The 19,512-nt window shown below is 48.9% G+C and overlaps 1 protein-coding gene across 5 annotated transcripts in view; it reads left to right on the top strand.

Moving 5' to 3' along the window:
* The window catches only part of ATXN2L (ataxin 2 like), a 976,149-nt gene that overhangs the window by 855,339 nt on the left and 101,298 nt on the right, over positions 1-19,512 (top strand). For all 5 annotated transcript variants that reach the window (XM_078652258.1, XM_078652261.1, XM_078652257.1 and 2 more), the window contains one exon: positions 3,298-3,481. In XM_078652258.1, the coding sequence (XP_078508384.1) occupies positions 3,298-3,481 (184 nt within the window). The remainder of the gene's footprint in view (positions 1-3,297; positions 3,482-19,512) is intronic.

The raw sequence follows: 19,512 nt of genomic DNA, 5'->3' as shown, positions 1-19,512 counted from the left end.
TTCAAGCAAAGTCAGCACAGCAGTGCGCCGCCGACATGTCCCACACCATTTAACTCCTTCACGGTCTGGGCTTCTCGCTAAACTATCCGAAGTCGCACCTTCAGCCAGCACATGTGCGGCAGTATCTGGGTGCGACGATAGATACTCTAGCAGCCACGGCTCAGCCGAATTCAGTGAGGATCGACAACATCCAGTCGCTCATCCAAAAGTTCAGACCGCCACACTCACTTCCAGCGAGAGTGTTCATGCAGTTGATAGGCATGATGGCCTCCTACATCTTCATAGTCCCGCACGCCAGGCTGCATATGCGTCCGCTCCAAGAATGATTGGCACATCAGTGGACTCAGGCTCAAGGACAGTTGAACGACCTAGTGTTGGTGACCGGTCGGGCATACAATTCTCTGCATTGGTGGAATCCACACAACCTTTGCAAGGGCCGACCGTTCCAAGAGCCTGTGCCACAGATTATCCTGACGACGGACGCATCTCTCCGGGGATGGGGAGCTCATGTGCTCCACTACACATTGCAGGGACTATGGACGACGCAGCAAAAGATGCACATCAACTACCTGGAACTGATGGCAATCTTCATGGCATTGAAGTCCTTCAAGGTACATCTGTGCAACAAGGTCGTGTTGATCCGGACGGACAACATGACGGCCATGTACTACATTCAGAAGCAGGGAGGTACACACTCTCCACAGTTGTCTCATCTGGCTCAGAGCATGTGGAAGTGGGCCATTCAGAGGAACATCTTCCTCATGGCGAAACACCTCCCGGGCAAGGACAATCAGATGGCGGATCTGCTCAGCAGGTACAGCCACCAGATGCACGAGTGGGAGTTACATCCATCAGTACTCCGCCCGTACTTCCAGCAGTGGGGTCATCCAGAGATAGACCTGTTTGCCGCAAGGGAAAACGCAAAATGCCAAAGCTTTGCCGCCAGGTTCCCTCACCCACAGTCGCAGGGCAATGCGATATGGATGAACTGGTCAGGCAAATTTGCGTACGCTTTTCCCCCAGCACCTCTCATCCCGCTGGTGGCAAGAAAGCTAAAGCAGCACTCGATGACTCTCATCCTGGTTGCTCCAACGTGGGCACGCCAACCATGGTACACCACGTTTCTAGAACTCTCCGTGGTACCGCATCAAAGGCTGCACCTCACGCCCAGGCTCTTGACGCAGAACCATGGCGACATTCAGCATCCGGATCCGCAACAGCTCAATCTGGCGATCTGGCTCCTGAGGTCTTAGAGTTTGGCTACCTTAATCTGCCTCCTGAATGCATGGACATCATCCGGGAGGCAAGAAAGCCCACTACCAGAGCTTGCTATGCAGCAAAATGGAAGCGGTTTGTCATTTACTGTACCGAACACAATATCAACCCGCTAGATGCATCCATTCTTAATATCATCTGCTATTTGTTACATCTTTACAAATGCAATCTAGCATATGCTTCCATTCGGATACACTTATCCGCCATAGCGGCTTATCTTCAAAACAGGCAGAATCTCTCTGTTTTCAGGGTGCCTGCCATTAAAGCTTTTCTAGAAGGACTCAAGCGGGTCATCCCTCCCAGGACCCCACCGGCTCCTGTGTGGAACCTCAATGTGGTCCTCACCAGATTGATGGGCCCACCTTTTGAGCCACTATATTCATGTGAGATTCAGTTCTTAACGTGGAAAGTGGCTTTTCTCATTGCCATCACGTCTCTCCGACGTGTTAGTGAGCTACAGGCTCTCACAGTACAAGAGCCATTTATCCAAATTCATTCTAACAGGGTGGTGCTGCGCACTAACCCTAAGTTTCTTCCTAAGGTGGTGTCGCAGTTTCATGTTAATCAAACCATCGAACTGCCCGCATTCTTTCAGAACCCTGAAACAGTAGCAGAAAGAATGCTCCACACGCTGGATGTCAAAAGAGCGTTAATGTACTACATTGACAGAACCAAAGACTTTAGAAAGACACAACAGCTCTTTGTTGCCTTCTCAGCCCAGCACAAAGGCAACCCCATTTCCAAAGCAGGTATAGCCAGGTGGATCGTTAAGTGTATTCAAATTTGCTATCACAAGGCTAAGCGCACTTTAACGGTCCCCCCCAGAGCCCACTCCACCCGCAAGTTGGGGGCCTCTATGGCTTTCCTGGGTAATATCCCTTTGGAAGATATTTGTAGAGCAGCCACATGGTCTACACCACATACCTTTACTAAACATTACTGTGTAGACGTGCACTCCAAGCAGCAGGCAGCTGTAGGGCAGGCTGTTCTTAAGACACTATTTCAGTCTTCTGCAGCTGGTACAGGCGGCCGCCGTTAATGGAGGGACTGCTATGTATTCTATGCTATAGATATGAATTCAGCAGCCCACATGCCTCGAACTGAATATGCTACTTACCAGTATGCATCTGTTCTTGGCATGTAGGGCTGCTGACATTCATATCGCCCTCCCTCCTCCCCGCCGCCTGTAGCAGCTGCAGACTTTTCTTGTATTTACTCTTAGGCATGGCCATCGCTTACACTATTACACCATCTTCGCCACAATGGCTAAAAACAATCTGAGGATGGAGTCGATGCCCATGCGCACTGTAGTCCAGGGGAGGAGCCACCTATCTCGTGATACTTCAAAGACTCTTCCAGGACAACAATGTGCAATCATCCGGACCCAACACTAGGCGGCGATCTATGCTATAGATATGAATGTCAGCAGCCCTACATGCCAAGAACAGATGCATACTGGTAAGTAGCATATTCATTTTCCTGACAACTGCAACATTACTGGTTAGCCACCGCTTTTGGAGAAATGCAAAGCATGTGTATCTACAGCACACATGCCTCAAACGGATTGTTACCCAGTATGCATCTGTTTTTGCCATGTAGAGCTGTAGATTTACCCTCCTCCCCGGGCACCTGTAGTTGCAGTTCATTATTTACATTAACTGCGAATAGACATCTCTTTAGTACACTCACTTACTCCATTCTCACCCTCTTGCGGTAAACAATCTAACAATGGAGTCGATGCTCAAGCACACTATAACCCAAAGGAGGAGTCACTTTACCTTGTGACTGGAAAGACTTCTTAGAAGAAAAACAACTTGCAAACACCCGGACCCAACACTACATGGCAGGAGTATGCAAAGCCTGTGAATCTACAGCTCTACATGCCAAAAACAGATGCTTACTGGGTAAGTAACATAATCCTTCGGCAGGTTGTAGACACTTTTGGAATTCTATGACTGTTGTGTGCAGGTAGAATGCATTTTTGCTTAATCTTTTCCTTTGAATGGTTTGTCTCTTTCACAGGCACATGTACAGTCTGGTCTGTCTGGAGCCCCTCCCCCACATCCAGGTGCCCCACATCCTACACAGGTTATGCTGCTTCATCCTTCACAGACACATGGGGGTCCTTCTCAGGCTCAGCAGAGTGGGGTGCCCAGCATCTCTGCCTCAAACCAATCGCCCTACACATATCTTGGGCATCACCAAGGTTGGTAAAGTGACATTCTTTGTGGTGGTATTTTCATTGGTCACTGTAAGAATGAAGAATTTGAGGCGATGGAGAACTGGGAATTCTAGCTCTGTTGATATAAAGTGCATCTTGTGAAAATAAGAGTCTTTGAAATGGGCAAATGATTTGAGTGTTTTGTCAGTTGATTAAAAAGTTTTGGGATTGTTCTCAGCAAATATCTACTTTGTAAACTTCTCATAGTCCTGCTTCAGATAGTGGTTTGCACCAGGGAATCTTAAACCATGGTTTGATCAAACCTAGGGGAAAGGGTTGTACCTTTTCTAAATCTCCGGCAGATTTAATTAGCAAATCATGTTTCTGTTCCCTCTTCTGCAAAAAAGTCTATTTTCACTACTTCTAGATCTCCTTACTGACAATATGGTAACTGTTATGCTACATTTCAGTGGTCCTTGCGCAAGCAACAGTCTAACCACCTCAGGTCTCCTCTGGTTAAATTTCTAGTACTGCTAATTACATTAAGACTGCTATGTCCATAGAGTGAGTGAGAACAATTGGATATGATAGAGACTTCTAGCTGCAGAATCCGTACCTTTCAATTTACCAGGCGTCAGGCTGGATCTGGAAACTTTTTAAGAGCAATACCCTTTAGGAAGCTGGCTCTGTATATACTATACCAAAATGACGTATAGTGTGCACAGAGTCCAGTGGAACCCCAAAGGTAGGCCGAGATAAAGGTGGATAGCATCTTACTCTCTAATTGTGGTAGTGTGGGAAAGCCGTAAGGCTTCATCAGAGGGTAGTGTTAAGTATTTGTGGTACACACTCAATCAGCAAGTACTGAACTCAGACCAATTTGCTTTGTATAAAAAATATTGCTTAGTTATTTTATGTTCTAGGCATATGAGTAATACATCATATGCTTTAGCATAGATCACCATCTGGTGTTGGGCCCAGATGTTTGCACTTTGTTTTTCTTTGAAGAAGTCTTTGTAGTCACAAGGTAGGTGACTCCTCCTTTCACTGATAGTGCGCATGGGCATCAACTCCATCTTTAGATTGTTTTTTTCCACCATCGGGTTCGGATGTGTATTGCTCGGCATCCTTTTCGAACCCCATCCACGTGCATTCCTCTACCCTCGAACGTATTGTATTTGATCGCGGTTTCCCATTCGACGTGTATCATGTACAATGTGTAAACCTTTGATCGGGAACTTTGCGGTGGACAAACCGGGCCTACCCGTGCCGACCACACCAGCAGTCGATGGAACGGACTTCGTTCAAACTATGTCCCGGGGATTGTGTTAAATTTCCACACACCGACTTGCATGAGGTGGGCAACCTGTGCTTATCCCCGGAACACAAAGAAAAATCCTGCGAATCGTGTCGATCATTCCGATTGAAGAAAAACATCTGTGATCGTCTGGCATGACGCCACGAGATGCAACTTGGCAGCGGCTCTGTACCAGACATTTTCCGCAAAGACTTAGAATATCACCGTCCTGCCGCAGAAGAAGAAAAACTGGTCTCCGTGTCAGAAGCTGACTCCGACATGGAGGAAGGAGTAGTTTCTTACCAGTAACTCCAGTTCTGAAGTAGGGGTATCTCTGTTATAGTCATAATCATGTGAATAGTCCCGCCCATGTGCTTGGACCCCGGAGCAATCGAAATAGTCTCTTAAGTTGTCCTGTTCTGCAATCAAACACAAATAATGCAGCCTGAAATTAACAAGGCTACTCTGGCCAGTACTTCATCCTGAAGTGAAAGGGATAGCCAGATAACACAACCATTTAGCTAAGTTTCACGCATAGAGAAACTCCCCTTCACAAAAATCCTTTGTCATGATAGAGAGGAAGGGTTGGACAGACAAGCCCCATAGGCTGCCATTATGTGTCTGTAAATGGATACCATGCCTTTAAGGAACCCTCCAGTGACCCTCTGTATCCCATGATGCACAGCCAGAGGCTAGTTACTTTCAGTTATTTTTGAAGGTGTATAAAGCCAGGCCTGTAGCATTCAGGATATTATAGTTTCATCCACCGGGGAGGAGGGCGGGTTGCTTATGTTGTAGAGGATCTCTGTATATAGTCATATTCATGTGAATAGAATGGCAAGCCCATACCAATATACCAAACCCAGCGGTGGAAGAAACAGACAGAACCACTACTGTGCAAATACATTTCTCAGCAAAGCATGCCCAACCTGAGCATCTGCCCTGGTATCAGAGTCCAGGAAGTAGTGTTTAGCAAAGGTATGGACTGACTTCCAAGTGGCAGCCCTACAGATGTCTGCAATGGGGACATTACGCAGTAGCAGCTTTACCTCTGGTAGAATGAGCCTTAGGCTTACCCCCTAGAGTCTTGTTAGCTTTCTGGTAACACAGTTGAATGCAGGACACATACCACCTAGAGATGTGCTGTTTAGAGGTGGCAAGACCAGTCCTGACCGATCCATAATTAACAAATAATTGATCCGATCTACGAATCTCCTTGTCTTATCTAAGTAAAATGTTCGAGGCATGTGGGCTGCTGAATTTATATCTTTGCATAGATCGCCGCCTAGTGTTGGGTCCGGATGATTGCACATTGTTGTCCTGGAAGAGTCTTTGAAGTATCACGAGATAGGTGGCTCCTCCCTCGGACTGCAGTGCGCATGGGCATCCTCTCCATCCTCAGGTTGTTTTTTTCCGCCATTGGGTTCGGATGTACTTTCTTAACTCACGTTCGGAATATATGTAAAAACTTTTTCACAAGGCCAAAAGGCCTTCGGGGCGTCGGTATTGTCTTTCGTTCGGTGCCTCTTACTTGTTCCAGTTCTTCGAGCAGGATGTCGAAGGCCGCTTGCCTTTTCGACACCAAAGGCCCCATCCACGATCGACGATGGAACGGAGTCCATTCAAACGATGTCCCGTTTGCAACTCCAAATACCCTCACATCGATGTGCACCCTGTGTGCAATAAATGTTTATCACCGGACCAGGACGAGGCGAGCTGCATGGCCTGTTCTCGATTCAGATCGAAGAAAACGCTTCGGCGCGCCGCAAGACAGTCGGCACGGGAGTCGGCGCCCGAACCTGAGGACATCTTCCAGGATGACGACGAAGAGGGTGTAGTAGAAGAAGATCCTGATCAACAGTCGGATCCCGCGTCAGAGCAGAACTCTAACTATGATGAGGACGAAGAGGAAATCTACGTCCATGATGAAGACATCGTAGAGGTAGGAGACGACGCACAAGCCATCGGAGCCGTCGGCAACGACTCAAGCGATGAGCAAGGCCCAGCCGCAGTAGCGGGCCCAATAAAGACTCTGTACCTTCCAAGGCTCAGGTCGAGGCTTCACCGGAAAGCCTTAACCAAGATCTTCATCCACGTTCTATAGCTCCGCTTCCAGGCCCGGCTAAGAACATTTCAAAAGAGCCATCGGTCAATCAACCACAATCAGTGGGAAAATCGAAACTGAAACCTACAGACACTAAATCGAAACCGAAACTGGTGAAAACAGTCATCGGCTCGACGACTTCGTAACCGATCAAGTCCAAAAGTGTCATCGACCCATCGGGGTCGCAAGGAGGTGTCGACCCAAAGAACGGAGCGACTAAGCCCGTCTCTACAGTCAAGCACGTCACGATCACGTCTTCGACGTCCGGGTCCAAAGATGGCGACGCTACCAGAGGACTTAAGGCTCAAAAGACCCTCGATCCGACGCTTCGGAAGCCACTAATGGTCAAGGCCTTCGAGTCAAAAACAAAACTCGACCCCAAAGAACATATCACGTCGAAGCAAAGGAGCGTACCTGCTGCACACCAACTGCTCGAGTCAACGCCTGGCCATAAGCAACATGCTGAACACTCGATTCCGGTCGGGTCGAAAACAACGCCTCCCTCGAAGAAGGTCAGTCCGTCTTCAACGCTTACGGCGCCCATAAAGTACAGACTGCCCCCAACTGCACGGCCTAAGGCGGTGCAGCTCAAAAAGGGCACCGACACATCCAAATCATTGTCGGTAGCCTCAAAAAATCAGCCCATGGAGGAGGACGTTCTGTTCCAGCCGCCATCCTATGACAATTAGTCGAAACTATTCATCGACTCCGAATCAGGGAGGCTCACAATTTATAAACGGAAAATCATTCCAGAATATCCTATGGAGTCATACAAAATACCACTCAAAAAGAAGAGAGACTCTGCCACCTCACCTGCTCTTTTTGAACCTATACAGTCCTTTGGACAAGACTGTGCCTATTCTCCCACACATGCCACTGAGGATGTAGAGGAAGGGTACAATGAGGAACAATTTAATTATCATATTGACACGGAACAAGAGGAGTCCCAACCATGGACTGATCCTGTTGACCCTGATGAGCCACATACCGCGCCTGACGCTCAGTCCTATGCGGTCAAGACATCACCTACTGAGGATACTGCTGCGTTTAACGCATTAATTGAGAGGGCAGCCCTTAACCATGATGTGGATATGCACGCTGGCCCAGTAGAGGAAGACTTTGTTTGATACCTTCTCAACTTCAGAAAGATCAGTGAAAACGTTGCCTATGCTTAAAGGTGTGCTCAAACACGCTAGTGACATCTTTAAAGAACCAACAAGGGCAAGGGTTGTTAACCCCAGAATTGAAAAGAAGTACCGGCCTGCGCCTGTAGACCCTACGTATATCAAGGGCCAACTCCTGTTGGACTCCTTGGTGGTGGCTAATGCTTGTAAGTGAGCGAACTCTCAGACAAGTGGTGATGCTCCTCCTCCGGACAAAGAATCCAAGATCTTGGAAGCTTCTGGCAAATGTGTGGCAGCACAAGCGGCTAATATTTGGAGAATCTCAAATACACAGGCCCTATTAGACAGATATGATAGGGCTCATTACGACACGTTAGAGCAGCTACTGCAACACCTGCCTGATGCTTATAAGGAGGGAGCCGAAATGCTTATACAGGAGGGGAAGATAATCTCAAACGCATCCATTAAATGTGCGTTAGATGCAGCTGACACAGCAGCTAGGGCCATCAACACTAGTGTGATGCTCAGAAGGCATGCCTGGCTACGCATATCTGGTTTCAAGTCAGAAATCCAAACAACTCTGCTTAATCAGCCAGTTAACCCTGACTTTCTATTTGGTCCTGATGTAGACACGACCCTAGAAAAATTTAAAAGGACACGGCAACTGCCAAGTCCATGGGAGCTCTACAGTCACAACAGTTCAGGGGTGGTTCCTTTCGTCGCTCCGGTAACAGGGGAGCTTCTAGGGGACAAGCATCGCAACAAGCCCAATACAATACAGGCGGCACACAAACCACCTATAACAAGAGCAATAGGGGTGGATACCGTGGGAACAGCACCAAAGGCAGAGGACGGGGAAATAATAATACCAGATCCTCCGCCACCAATAAACAGTTACGTCTTGTCACTGCCCCCGGACCATGTAACACCGGTCGGGGGAAGACTTCAGCAGTTCCTGCCAGTCTGGGAAGGCATTACCACAGACAGGTGGGTGAGACAGCTTATACAATACGGATATTGTCTAGAACGAACCTCCACTCCACCCAACATACCCCCAAGGCACCGTCCTATGTCCGCAGAGCACATGCACTTATTGAAGCAAGAAGTCATCTCCATGCTGCAAAAAGGGGCCATAGAACTTGTGCCTTTAGAACAACAGGGTACAGGGGTGTACTCTCTGTACTTCTTAATCCCAAAAATGGACGGGTCTCTCAGGCCCATTCTAGACCTCAGACCCCTGAACCAATACATCCTGTCGAAACATTTTCACATGCTCACTTTGCAGCAAGTTCTACCATTGCTCAGTCAGGGGGATTTCCTGGCCACCCTAGATCTGAAGGATGCATGTTTCCACATTCCCATTCACCCCAGTCACAGGAGATATCTCAGGTTCACCATAAACAACCAGCATTACCAGTTCAAGGTCCTGCCTTTCGGGGTCACTACAGCCCCCAGAGTGTTTACCAAGTGCTTGGCGACAGTAGCTGTGCACCTTCGGAGACAACACATCCATGTCTATCCTTATCTGGACGACTGGCTTATCCAAGCAAAGTCGGCCCAGCAATGTGCCAGCCACATATCCCGCACAATTCACCTCCTGCACAGTCTGGGATTTTCACTAAATTACCAAAAATCTCATCTTCAACCCGCACATCTACAACAGTACTTAGGCGCAGAAATAAACACTCTGACAGCAACAGCACGGCCAAACTCAGCAAGAGTCAACAGCATGCAAGTGCTGATTCAAAAATTCAGGCCCCAACACTCACTCCCAGCGCAAGTGTTTATGCAGCTGATAGGCATGATGGCCTCCTGCATCTTTATAGTCCCACACGCGAGGCTGCACATGCGTCCGCTTCAGGAATGCTTGGCGCTACAGTGGAACCAGGCTCAGGGACAACTAAAAGACCTAGTGTTGGTGACCGGTCGTGCATACAACTCTCTGCATTGGTGGAACACACAAAACCTTTGCAGGGGACGACAGTTCCAAGAGCCTGTGCCACAGATAGTGCTGACAGCGGACGCATCTCTCCAGGGCTGGGGAGCGCATGTCCTCCATTATACAGTGCAGGGACTATGGACAACGCAGCAGCAGAAGTTGCACATCAACCTACTGGAACTGATGGCAATCTTCATGGCAATGAAGGCGTTCAAATTGCATTTGTGCAACAAAGTCGTGCAGATCCGGACGGACAACATGACTGCAATGTATTACATCCAAAAGCAAGGAGGGACAGACTCTCCACAATTGTCACACCTAGCACAGAGCATGTGGAAGTGGGCCATTCAAAGGAACATGTTCCTCATGGCGCAACACCTCCCAGGCAGAGACAACCAGATGGCGGACCTGCTCAGCAGGCACAGCCATCAAATGCACGAGTGGGAGCTCCATCCCTCAGTGCTACAACCGTATTTCCAGCAGTGGGGTCATCCAGAGATAGATCTATTCGCCACACAAGAAAATGCAAAATGCCAAACCTTCGCCGGCAGGTTCCCACACCCGCAGTCTCAGGGCAATGCGATATGATTGAACTGGTCAAACAAATTTGCGTACGCTTTTCCTCCAGCACCGCTCATACCGCTGGTAGCGCGCAATCTGCGCCAGCACTCCATGACGCTCATCCTAGTTGCTCCAACGTGGGCAAGGCAAGCATGGTACACCACGTTCCTAGAACTTTCAGTGGTGCCCCACCAACGACTGCGACTCACACCCAGGCTCCTTACTCAGAGCCATGGAGACATTCAGCACCCAAATCCGCAACAGTTGAGCCTTGCAATATGGCTCCTGAGGTCATAGTTTGGCTACCTAAACATGCCCCCTGACTGTATGGACATCATCAAGGAGGCTAGGCGGCCAACAACCAGGGTGTGCTATGCGGCAAAATAGAAGCGTTTTGTCATTTATTGTTCTAATAATAACATAAATCCACTAGATGCATCAACCCAAAACATCATAGGTTATTTATTGCACCTATACAGATGCAATCTGGCCTATAGTTCCATCAGGATACATTTAGCTGCAATGGCAGCTTATCTTCAGAACAGACAGCACCTTTCCCTTTTCAAAGTGCCTGCCATTAAAGCTTTTATGGAGGGACTCGAGGGTAATTCCTCCAAGACACCCACCTTCGCCTGTCTGGAATCTAAACATAGTGCTCACCAGACTAATGGGTCCACCCTTTGAACCTCTTCACTCTTGTGAAATACAATTTCTGACATGGAAAGTGGCCTTTCTAGTAGCGATCACATCGCTAAGAAGGGTTAGTGAGCTGCAAGCCCTCACTATTCAGGAGCCTTTCATTCAGATTCATGCTAATAGGGTAGTGCTGCGTACCAACCCTAAATTTATGCCTAAGGTGGTGTCACAGTTCCACATTAACCAAACAATTGAACTGCCAGTATTCTTCCCAAATCCTGATTCAGTGGCAGACAGAGCACTGCACACACTTGATGTTAAAAGAGCTCTCCTGTATTACATAGACAGGCCTAAAGATTTCAGGAAAACTAAGCAACTGTTTGTTGCCTTCTCTCCACAGCACAAAGGCAACCCAATTTAAAAATCAGGTATAGCCAGATGGATTGTTAAGTGCATACAGATCTGTTATCAAAAGGCTAAACGCACATTAACAGTTCCCCCAAGAGCGCATTCCACACGCAAGTTAGGGGCATCCCTGGCTTTCCTAGGTAACATTCCTCTAGAGGATATCTGTAGAGCGGCCACACGGACCACCATACACACATTCACAAAACACTACTGCGTGGATGTACACTCCAAATAGCAAGCTGCTGTAGGTCAGGCTGTTCTCAAAACTCTTTTTTAGACTGCTGCAGCTGGCACGTGCAACCGCTTCTAAGGAGGATACTGCTATTTATTCTATGCAAAGATATAAATTCAGCAGCCCACATGCCTCAAACGGAATATGCTACTTACCAGTATGCATCTGTTCCTGGCATGTAGGGCTGCTGACAATTATACAGCCCTACATGCCAAGAACAGATGCATACTGGTAAATAGCATATTCCTTCAACACCCTTCTCACATCAAGGGAATGAAGGGACCTCTCCGCCGGAGAGGAAGAATTCTGAAAAAAAGTGGGCAAAGTGATCGTTTGATTCACATGGAAATCTGACACCACCTTTGGAAGGAACTTTGGGTGTGTTCTCCTCACTACCTTTGATTCATGAAATACAGTATAGGGCTCTTGGCAGCAGAGAGCCTGGATCTCACTCACCCTGCGAGTCGATGTTATAGCCACAAGGAAAGCTGCCTTCCAGGATAGATGCTGAGGCGAAGTCTTAAGAATAGGCTCAAAAGGCTCCTTCATTAGTCTAGACCGCACCACATCAAGCTCCCACGAAAGCGAAGGACGCCTAATGGGAGGAAACACCTTCTTCAAGCCTTCGAGAAAATCTTTGATGACTGGGATTTGGAAAAAATAAGTTTGTGAAGGGCATGTCCTATATGCAGTTAAAGCTGCTAGGTGAACCTTAATGGAATGAAAATTAAGGCCAGATTGAGCCAAATGCAGTATGTAGGGTCTGCACCCTTAGACGTGCACCAAATGCAGAATCTCTTCCATTTGTATGCATAGAAAGTCCTTGTACTAGTCAAGAAAAAGGGTTTTTAAGTGATAAGGGATTTTCTAGGCGCTCTGCTAAAAGTGGACGCAATAGTTCAGAAAGGAAAAGATGTCGCCATATTGTGCAACTAGGTGAGTGGCTAAGACCTGTAACCCCCTATTGAGTGCGGGAAACAACCCTCACAATACAAAATTCAAGCATAAACCTAGGCACACATAAATTAGATATAACAGTCTGTTAGTGTACATTATGCGAGCCAACAAATAGAGATGATCTCCTGATGAGTTTTGAATTTGTTCAGTTTTAATTTTCGAGAAAAACCAGCCAACACGTGTTTCGTCGCGTTTGGAAAAATCTTTCTGCGACTTCTTCAGGACTGTATTCAAGGATATTAGATCGATGGATTGTCGCTCAGCCGGTGATAATTCCGACCTGGCCGGGCCTGAGACAAACTGGTTATCTGCAATACTAAGCAAGGGAATCTGAGGATGCGTATCGAATAATGTAAAACGCTCCTATACGCTTCAATATCTGAAAAAACCCAATGGTATCGATAGGGTGAACCGGAAAAAGCCTGTGGTAGGGCCGAAACAAAGTATGGCAGTTGGTCTAGATGGATGCCGTGGGGGGGATTAAGGCAAGAGGAATGGATAACTCCTCGTGCGTCTGTAATCTTCAAGTATGTGAGCTTCGGTGTCTCTCCCATGGGCCACTGTGTTCCTGGCAGCGAACCGCATTTGTTGGCTCGCATAATACACTATATATGTCTACCCTAGCAGACTGTTACATCTAATTTGTGTGCCTAGGTTTATGCTCGAATTAGGAAGTCCTTGTAGATGGTCTTTTTGCCTCTTTCAGTATCTCCATGCAGTTCTGAGTCAGATTTAAATGTCCATACTACACTAGCTCAGGAGCCATGCTGCCAAACTCAACGACGAGAGGTTGGGATACACCATCTGCCCTCCGAACTTCGTGAGAAGGTCCGGCCGACACGGAAGTCGAAGATGCGTCAGGAGAGACCGGTGTAGGAAGGCGGTGAACCACCACTGCTGAGGCCATTACGGGGCAGTGAGGATCATCCTGGCCCTGGACTGTAACAGTTTATTCAGCACTGTCTGGATCTGGGGAATGTGTGGAAAAGCGTAGAGAAAGCTGTTAGACCAGTTGATCCACAGTGCATTCCTCAGCGTTCCTGGTTGGTAAAACCTGGAGGCGAAGTCTGTTTTCTGCGGTGGCAAACAGATCAATGTCTGGAGTGCCCCACCTTGCAAATATTCCTCTTAACACCTTGTCGTTTAAGACCCATTCGTGATTTTCTTGAACGAGCCTGCTGAGTGGGTCTGCCTGAGCATTCTGCACACCTGGCAGATGAGTCGCCGTGATCATCAGGCCCCTGGCCAGCAGCCAGTTCCAGATTGTCTGCGCCTCCCGAGACAGTGTGCGCGATCTTGAGCCCACCTGCTTGTTGAGGTAATACATTGTATTGTCCGCATGTACAAGCAGGGAACTGGTGTGGAACGATGGTTGGAAGGCTTTCAGCTCCAAGTGAACAGCTCAGAGTTCCATAAAGTTGATGTGATATGTGGACTCCGTCTGGGACCACATCCCCTGTATTTGAAGGTGTTCTGAATGCGCTCCCCAGCCGTGCAGAGACACATCTGTCACAATGGTCTGAGTCGGTATCTCTTTGTGGAAAGCAATCCCTCTGAGGAGATTGTGAGGTGAACACCACCACTTCAGGGACTGGACAGCGTGTTAAGACAGTTGGATCCTATCCTCCCAGCTCCCTCGTCTCTGGTCCCATTGATCCTCCCGACATTCCTGCAGCGGCCTCATGTGGAGGCGGGCGTGCGGAGTGAGAAAGATGCAAGAAGCCATCTAACCCAGGAAAGAGGACACCGTCCTCACCGACACAGAAGGAACGGACATGAGTCTGAGCCTTCCAAAGGATTGATAAGCGTCTCTCCTCCGAAGGACACACGCTTGCCTGAAGGATATCGATGGAGGCTCCCAGGTACTGCACACACTGAACAGGAGTCGGGACAGACTTCGACATGTTAATGTGAAGGCCCAATTGGTTCAACAGAACGGCCATCCTTTGATTAGCCAGTCATCCAGGTACAAATAGACGAACACCTTGTTCTTCCTCAGGCGCCCCTAAGGCGGTTGCAAAAAACTTAGGGGTTTGGTTCGACTCTAATCTTGGTTTCCAAGAGCATACTAAGAAGATCGCTGGCACCTGCTTTGGTCTCCTCCGGGGTCTGCGACCTATGCTAGGCTTCTTTGACCCACCCACCAGCTGAAAGTCCAAGCAACTATTCTGTCTAGGTTGGACTATGCTAATTCACTTTTACTGGGAACAAACAAGGCTGAAGTTACGCGCCTTTTAAGGGTCTAGAACGCAGCTGCCCGAGTCCTTCTGCGGCTCCCTAGAACGTGCTCTGCGACAGACGCATTGCGGCGCCTGCACTGACTGCCTGTGCCTCAAAGGATTCAATTTAAGGCACTCTGTCTGACCTTCAAAATTTTAAAATGGTCTTCCCCTGAGATTTTGTCTACTCTGCTGATCCCCTATGTACCCACACGCCAGCAGCGCTCGGCTGAGCAACTCCTGGCTACGGTCCCCTGGGTGAAGCGTCTTGGAGCTGGGGGTCGGTCCTTTCGGTACCTTGCCGCCAAACGATGGAATTCCCTCCCTGTGCAGATCCGCCGTCTAGACTGCCTTTTGTCCTTCCGTAAAGCAATTAAAACTCTTCTATTTCCTACGGTTTAGCTTCTGCACTCTGTTGACTTGGCTACAAGGGCCGGAAAGCTGATGCAGATGTTGCGCTATACAAAACTACCAAATGAATAAATAAAGGGACGCTGCAACCACCGCCATGCACTTTGAGAAAGTCCTGGGCGCTGACTTCAGGCCGATTGGAAGCACTGTATATTGGTAGTGATTGGTGCCAACTAGGAACCGCAGGAACTTCCGATGCTTCCTTGCAATGGTACATGAAAGTACGCGTCTTGCAGATCAATGGCGCATAGCCAGTCCCCTTGATGTAGCTGAGGATAAATCTGGTGCAGGGACAGCATCCTGAACTTTTCTCTGCGAATCCATTTGTTCGCTTGTCGCAAATTGAGAATGGGTCTGAATTTTTATTTGTCCTTTTTGTGTACCAGAATGAACCTGGAGTATATACCTTCTCCCCTCTGAGAAGGAGGAACCAGTTCTATTGCCCTTTTTCTTAACAGGGTATCTCCCTCCACTTGAAGTTCTCGCAACAGGTATTGTGAACGAACTGGTGGAATAGATGGAGGAGGACCGGTAAAACGTAGACATCCATTGCGAACAATAGTCAGCCCCCAATTGTCCTGAGTTATTTTTCTCTACTCTGCCAGGTAATTCTGAATGCTTCCCCCACCGGAGTGGGTAACAGAAGAGGGGAAAGTAATCCCTCAGGGCTTAGAACCAGTGGGGCCCTTGTTCCCCGAAGTGGACTGCAGGTTACCCCTGCCTCTGACGTCTTTGAAAAGGCTGTTGCTGAAACTGCTGCTGCTGTTGTCCAGCCTGACGTCCACGTTGGAAACGCTGGGAAGAGTATGTCCGTTGGTAGGGGCGGAAACTTATGCTGTTCTTTATGCTTCTCCAAGCCCACAGCCTTGAGGGTCTCAACCTCCGCTTTAATGCAAACCATTTCCTCGTCCGCATGGGAACCAAAGAGGGCGGAACCTGAGAATGCCAGGTTAGCAATCAGTTGCTGGGCCTCCGGTTTCAGGGAGGTAAGGCGCAACCAGGAATGGCGCCGCAGAGTCACACCATGACAATAACCATGGGCTGCCAGGAGAGAGGTGTCCGCAGCCGCGCTGATGATCTGATTGGAAACCATCACACCCTCATTGACAACCTCATGAAAATCCTCTTGTTTGTATCTAGGCAGGAGTTCCACAAACTGCTGGAGAGACTCCCACAAGGAGCGGTCATACCGGCCCAAGAGAGCAGTCGAGCTCGCTGCCTTCATTGAAGTAGCTGCCGGTGTACAGACTTTTCACCCTGCAGAATCTAGTCTACGGCTCTCCGTGGTGGAACTGTGGTCGAAGGGACCGTAGCGTGCTGCTTCTACGCCGCCACCACTATGACTGAGTCCGGAGGAGGATCCACCCCCAGGAAAGCAGGGTCCGAATCCAGGAGCCTGTACTTCTTTTAAAGTCTTGATGGTGCAGACTTCACTGAGGCAGGCGTCCCAAACCACTCCATCGCCGGTTCCTCCAAACCGGGTACCAAAGGCAACGGAGGACGAGACACTTGCTTCCTTTGTAGTGTCTCGAAGATCACAGACGTGGAAGGGGCAGGTACGGACAGTGCAATGCCCAGTTTCGCCACTCCCCTTACCAGAACCCCCTGGAACGTTGTAATGTCATTCACCGGTGACACCCTCGGAGGCAGGGAATCCGACGGGGTCGGCGAATATCTTCCTGCACTAGAGGACTCCATGTCCCTAGTATATCTGGAGCGTGACCGCTCGTGATGACGACTGCGTGATCTGGTAGAAGACAGGCGCCGGCTGCGAGAGCGATGTCTCGGCCGGAATGGAGACCTTGGCACCGTCGGGACCGCTGGTACAGGTGGCGCCACCGGCAGCCGAGGAAGTGACGGAGGTGGAGGCGTCGGCAGGCGTGGAGGAGGTGGAGGTGGAGCAGGCGGAGTAGGCGTCCTAGGCCGCAGCGGCGACTGACGAAGAGCCACAGGCTGAGCTGCTTCCGGTGACCTGGTTGGTGAATAGGTCCTGAAGTACTTAAAGTCCGAGGTATGAATCACCCTCCTCCTCTTTCGTGCTGGCCTTGCAGAGGAAGCTCTCGAAGCAGTGCCCCTTGATGGGAACGTCGACGCCGCCTTGACCTTGAACTCCCAGACGTGGAAATGCTGACCACAGAGGGAGACAGGTTTCTCGACGACTAGCTCCGATGACTGCTCATCTCAACGTCGACTTTCTCCTGGACGTCGATGATCTTCTCGTTGAGTGATCTGCCCATCGACAGCGAACTCCTGGACTCAGATTGACGGCGATGTGTCGACGTTGTCTGTGAAGTCCTCGACGTCGTCCTTGTCAGAGGTCTCGACGTCCTTCCCCTCGACGTCTATCTTCGATGTCGTTTAGACCCAGAGCCCTGGGTCGACGGGGAGCATATGGTAGTCATACCTGGCCTCGACGTTGTCACCCTAGTCGTCGACCGGGACCTGCATCGTTTCTGAGCCTTCTTCCTACTGGGGCGAGACGTAGGGGCAGTGGAAGAGGAAAGGCTCTCCACGACCAGATGGCCCACCTGCAGCCTGTTTTCTTCTCTGCTCCAAGCCTTGAAGACAAATCTTCTCCCTGTCACGCAGGGCCCTCCTGGAGAATGAATTGCAGTTGACACAGGAGTCCGGAACATGAGTTGAAGGAAGACTGAGTATACAAACCCTGCGAGAGTCTGATTTGGCCTACTTCCTGCCCCACTCTGGGGATTTGTCAAATAAATATGTTTTTTTGACAAGAAAAGAGTGGCTAAACTGCCTCAAAAAGACAGCAAAAGGAAGGTAAAGGCCTCGGACGTTGAGTGAAACACTCAAACTATCAAAAAAGCTCAGAAAATTGAACATATACTACTTACGGTAGAGCTCAATGCTCCAGGGTCCTGCTAGCAGGAGCTGGAAAAAAGAACTGAAAGTAACTAGCCTCTGGCTGTGCATCATGGGATACCGGGGGTCTCTGGAGGGTTTCTTAAAGGCACGGTATCCAATAAACAGACACATAATGGCAGCCTATGGGGCTTGTCAGTCCAACCCTTCCTCTCTATCATGACAAAGGATTTTTGTGAAGGGGAGTTTCTCTATGTGTGAAACTTGGCTAAATGTTTAAATTTCAGTGTTATCTGGCTATCCTTTTCACTTCAGGATGAAGTACTGGCCAGAGTAGCCTTGTTAATTTCAGGCTGCATTATTTGTCTTTGATTTCTCTTAAGTGTCTATGCAGGGTTACAGAAGAGGACAACTTAAGAGACTATTTCGATTGCTCCGGGGTCCACGCACATGGGCGGGACTATTAACAGGATTATGACTATACACAGAGATCCCCTACTACAGAACTGAACGTCACTCCAGGTCAACGTACCGTGAGTACAGATCCCTTCGTGCTCACTCAAACAAAAGATAAGGCTCCGGTATCACCCGCGCCCTCGGGCACCGGTCGACACTGAGGAAAGTTTCAGATGCCCCACCCTCCAGCCCGGCTATGAAACATAAACACAAGCCTTCCGCTTGGGCCGGCCCCATTCCGGTGCCGAACCAACACCTTCGGCACCAAAACATAAGGAGAAACATGTGCCACTTCCCACGTCATTCACACCAAAGACACCTTCGACACCGAAAACCTTGGAACCGAAGCCCTCAAAAACAAAAGTTTCGGAACAGAAATCGTCCAAGCCTAAAGCCTCGGAGCAGAAACGCTCCACACCTAAAAGTTAGGAGCAGACATCCTTGTGCCGAAAAGTTCAGTGCCGAAAATGTCCACTCCGAAAACTCCAGAGCCTAAACAGGCTAAAACTAAGCATTCCGGTTCGAAGCACTCAGCACCCAAAGACACTGAAGCCCAAATCTTTGTTGCCGAAATCCATTCCTTAAGGGAAAGCCTTCCAAGGAATTTCCATCCGAGGACACACCTCTGGATCCAAAACAAAAAAGGCTTATTATTGATCCATAAACGGAAGTTACACCTCTCAGAAGATGCCCCTATACCGCGGAAGACAAAAAGAGGTATGGGTATTAACCCTTCTCACCCTTACATACCTCCCACTCCTCCTCCTATTCAGAATTTACACATTGTAGGAGAGTGGGGTCTGCAATCCTATGGTCACCCCAGATTTTTGCTTTTTGCTTCACTGGTTTACGACTTTCCCTGGCTGTGGGCCTGCTAATCAGACCCACAGCCTAGCTGTTCTCTCTCTA

The sequence above is a fragment of the Lissotriton helveticus genome, chromosome 7 (genome assembly GCF_964261635.1).
Source record: "Lissotriton helveticus chromosome 7, aLisHel1.1, whole genome shotgun sequence".
NCBI classification, from domain to species: Eukaryota; Metazoa; Chordata; class Amphibia; order Caudata; family Salamandridae; genus Lissotriton; species Lissotriton helveticus.
The sequence above is the reverse complement of the archived record's forward strand: the minus strand, read 5'-3'. Positions and strand labels throughout refer to the sequence as shown.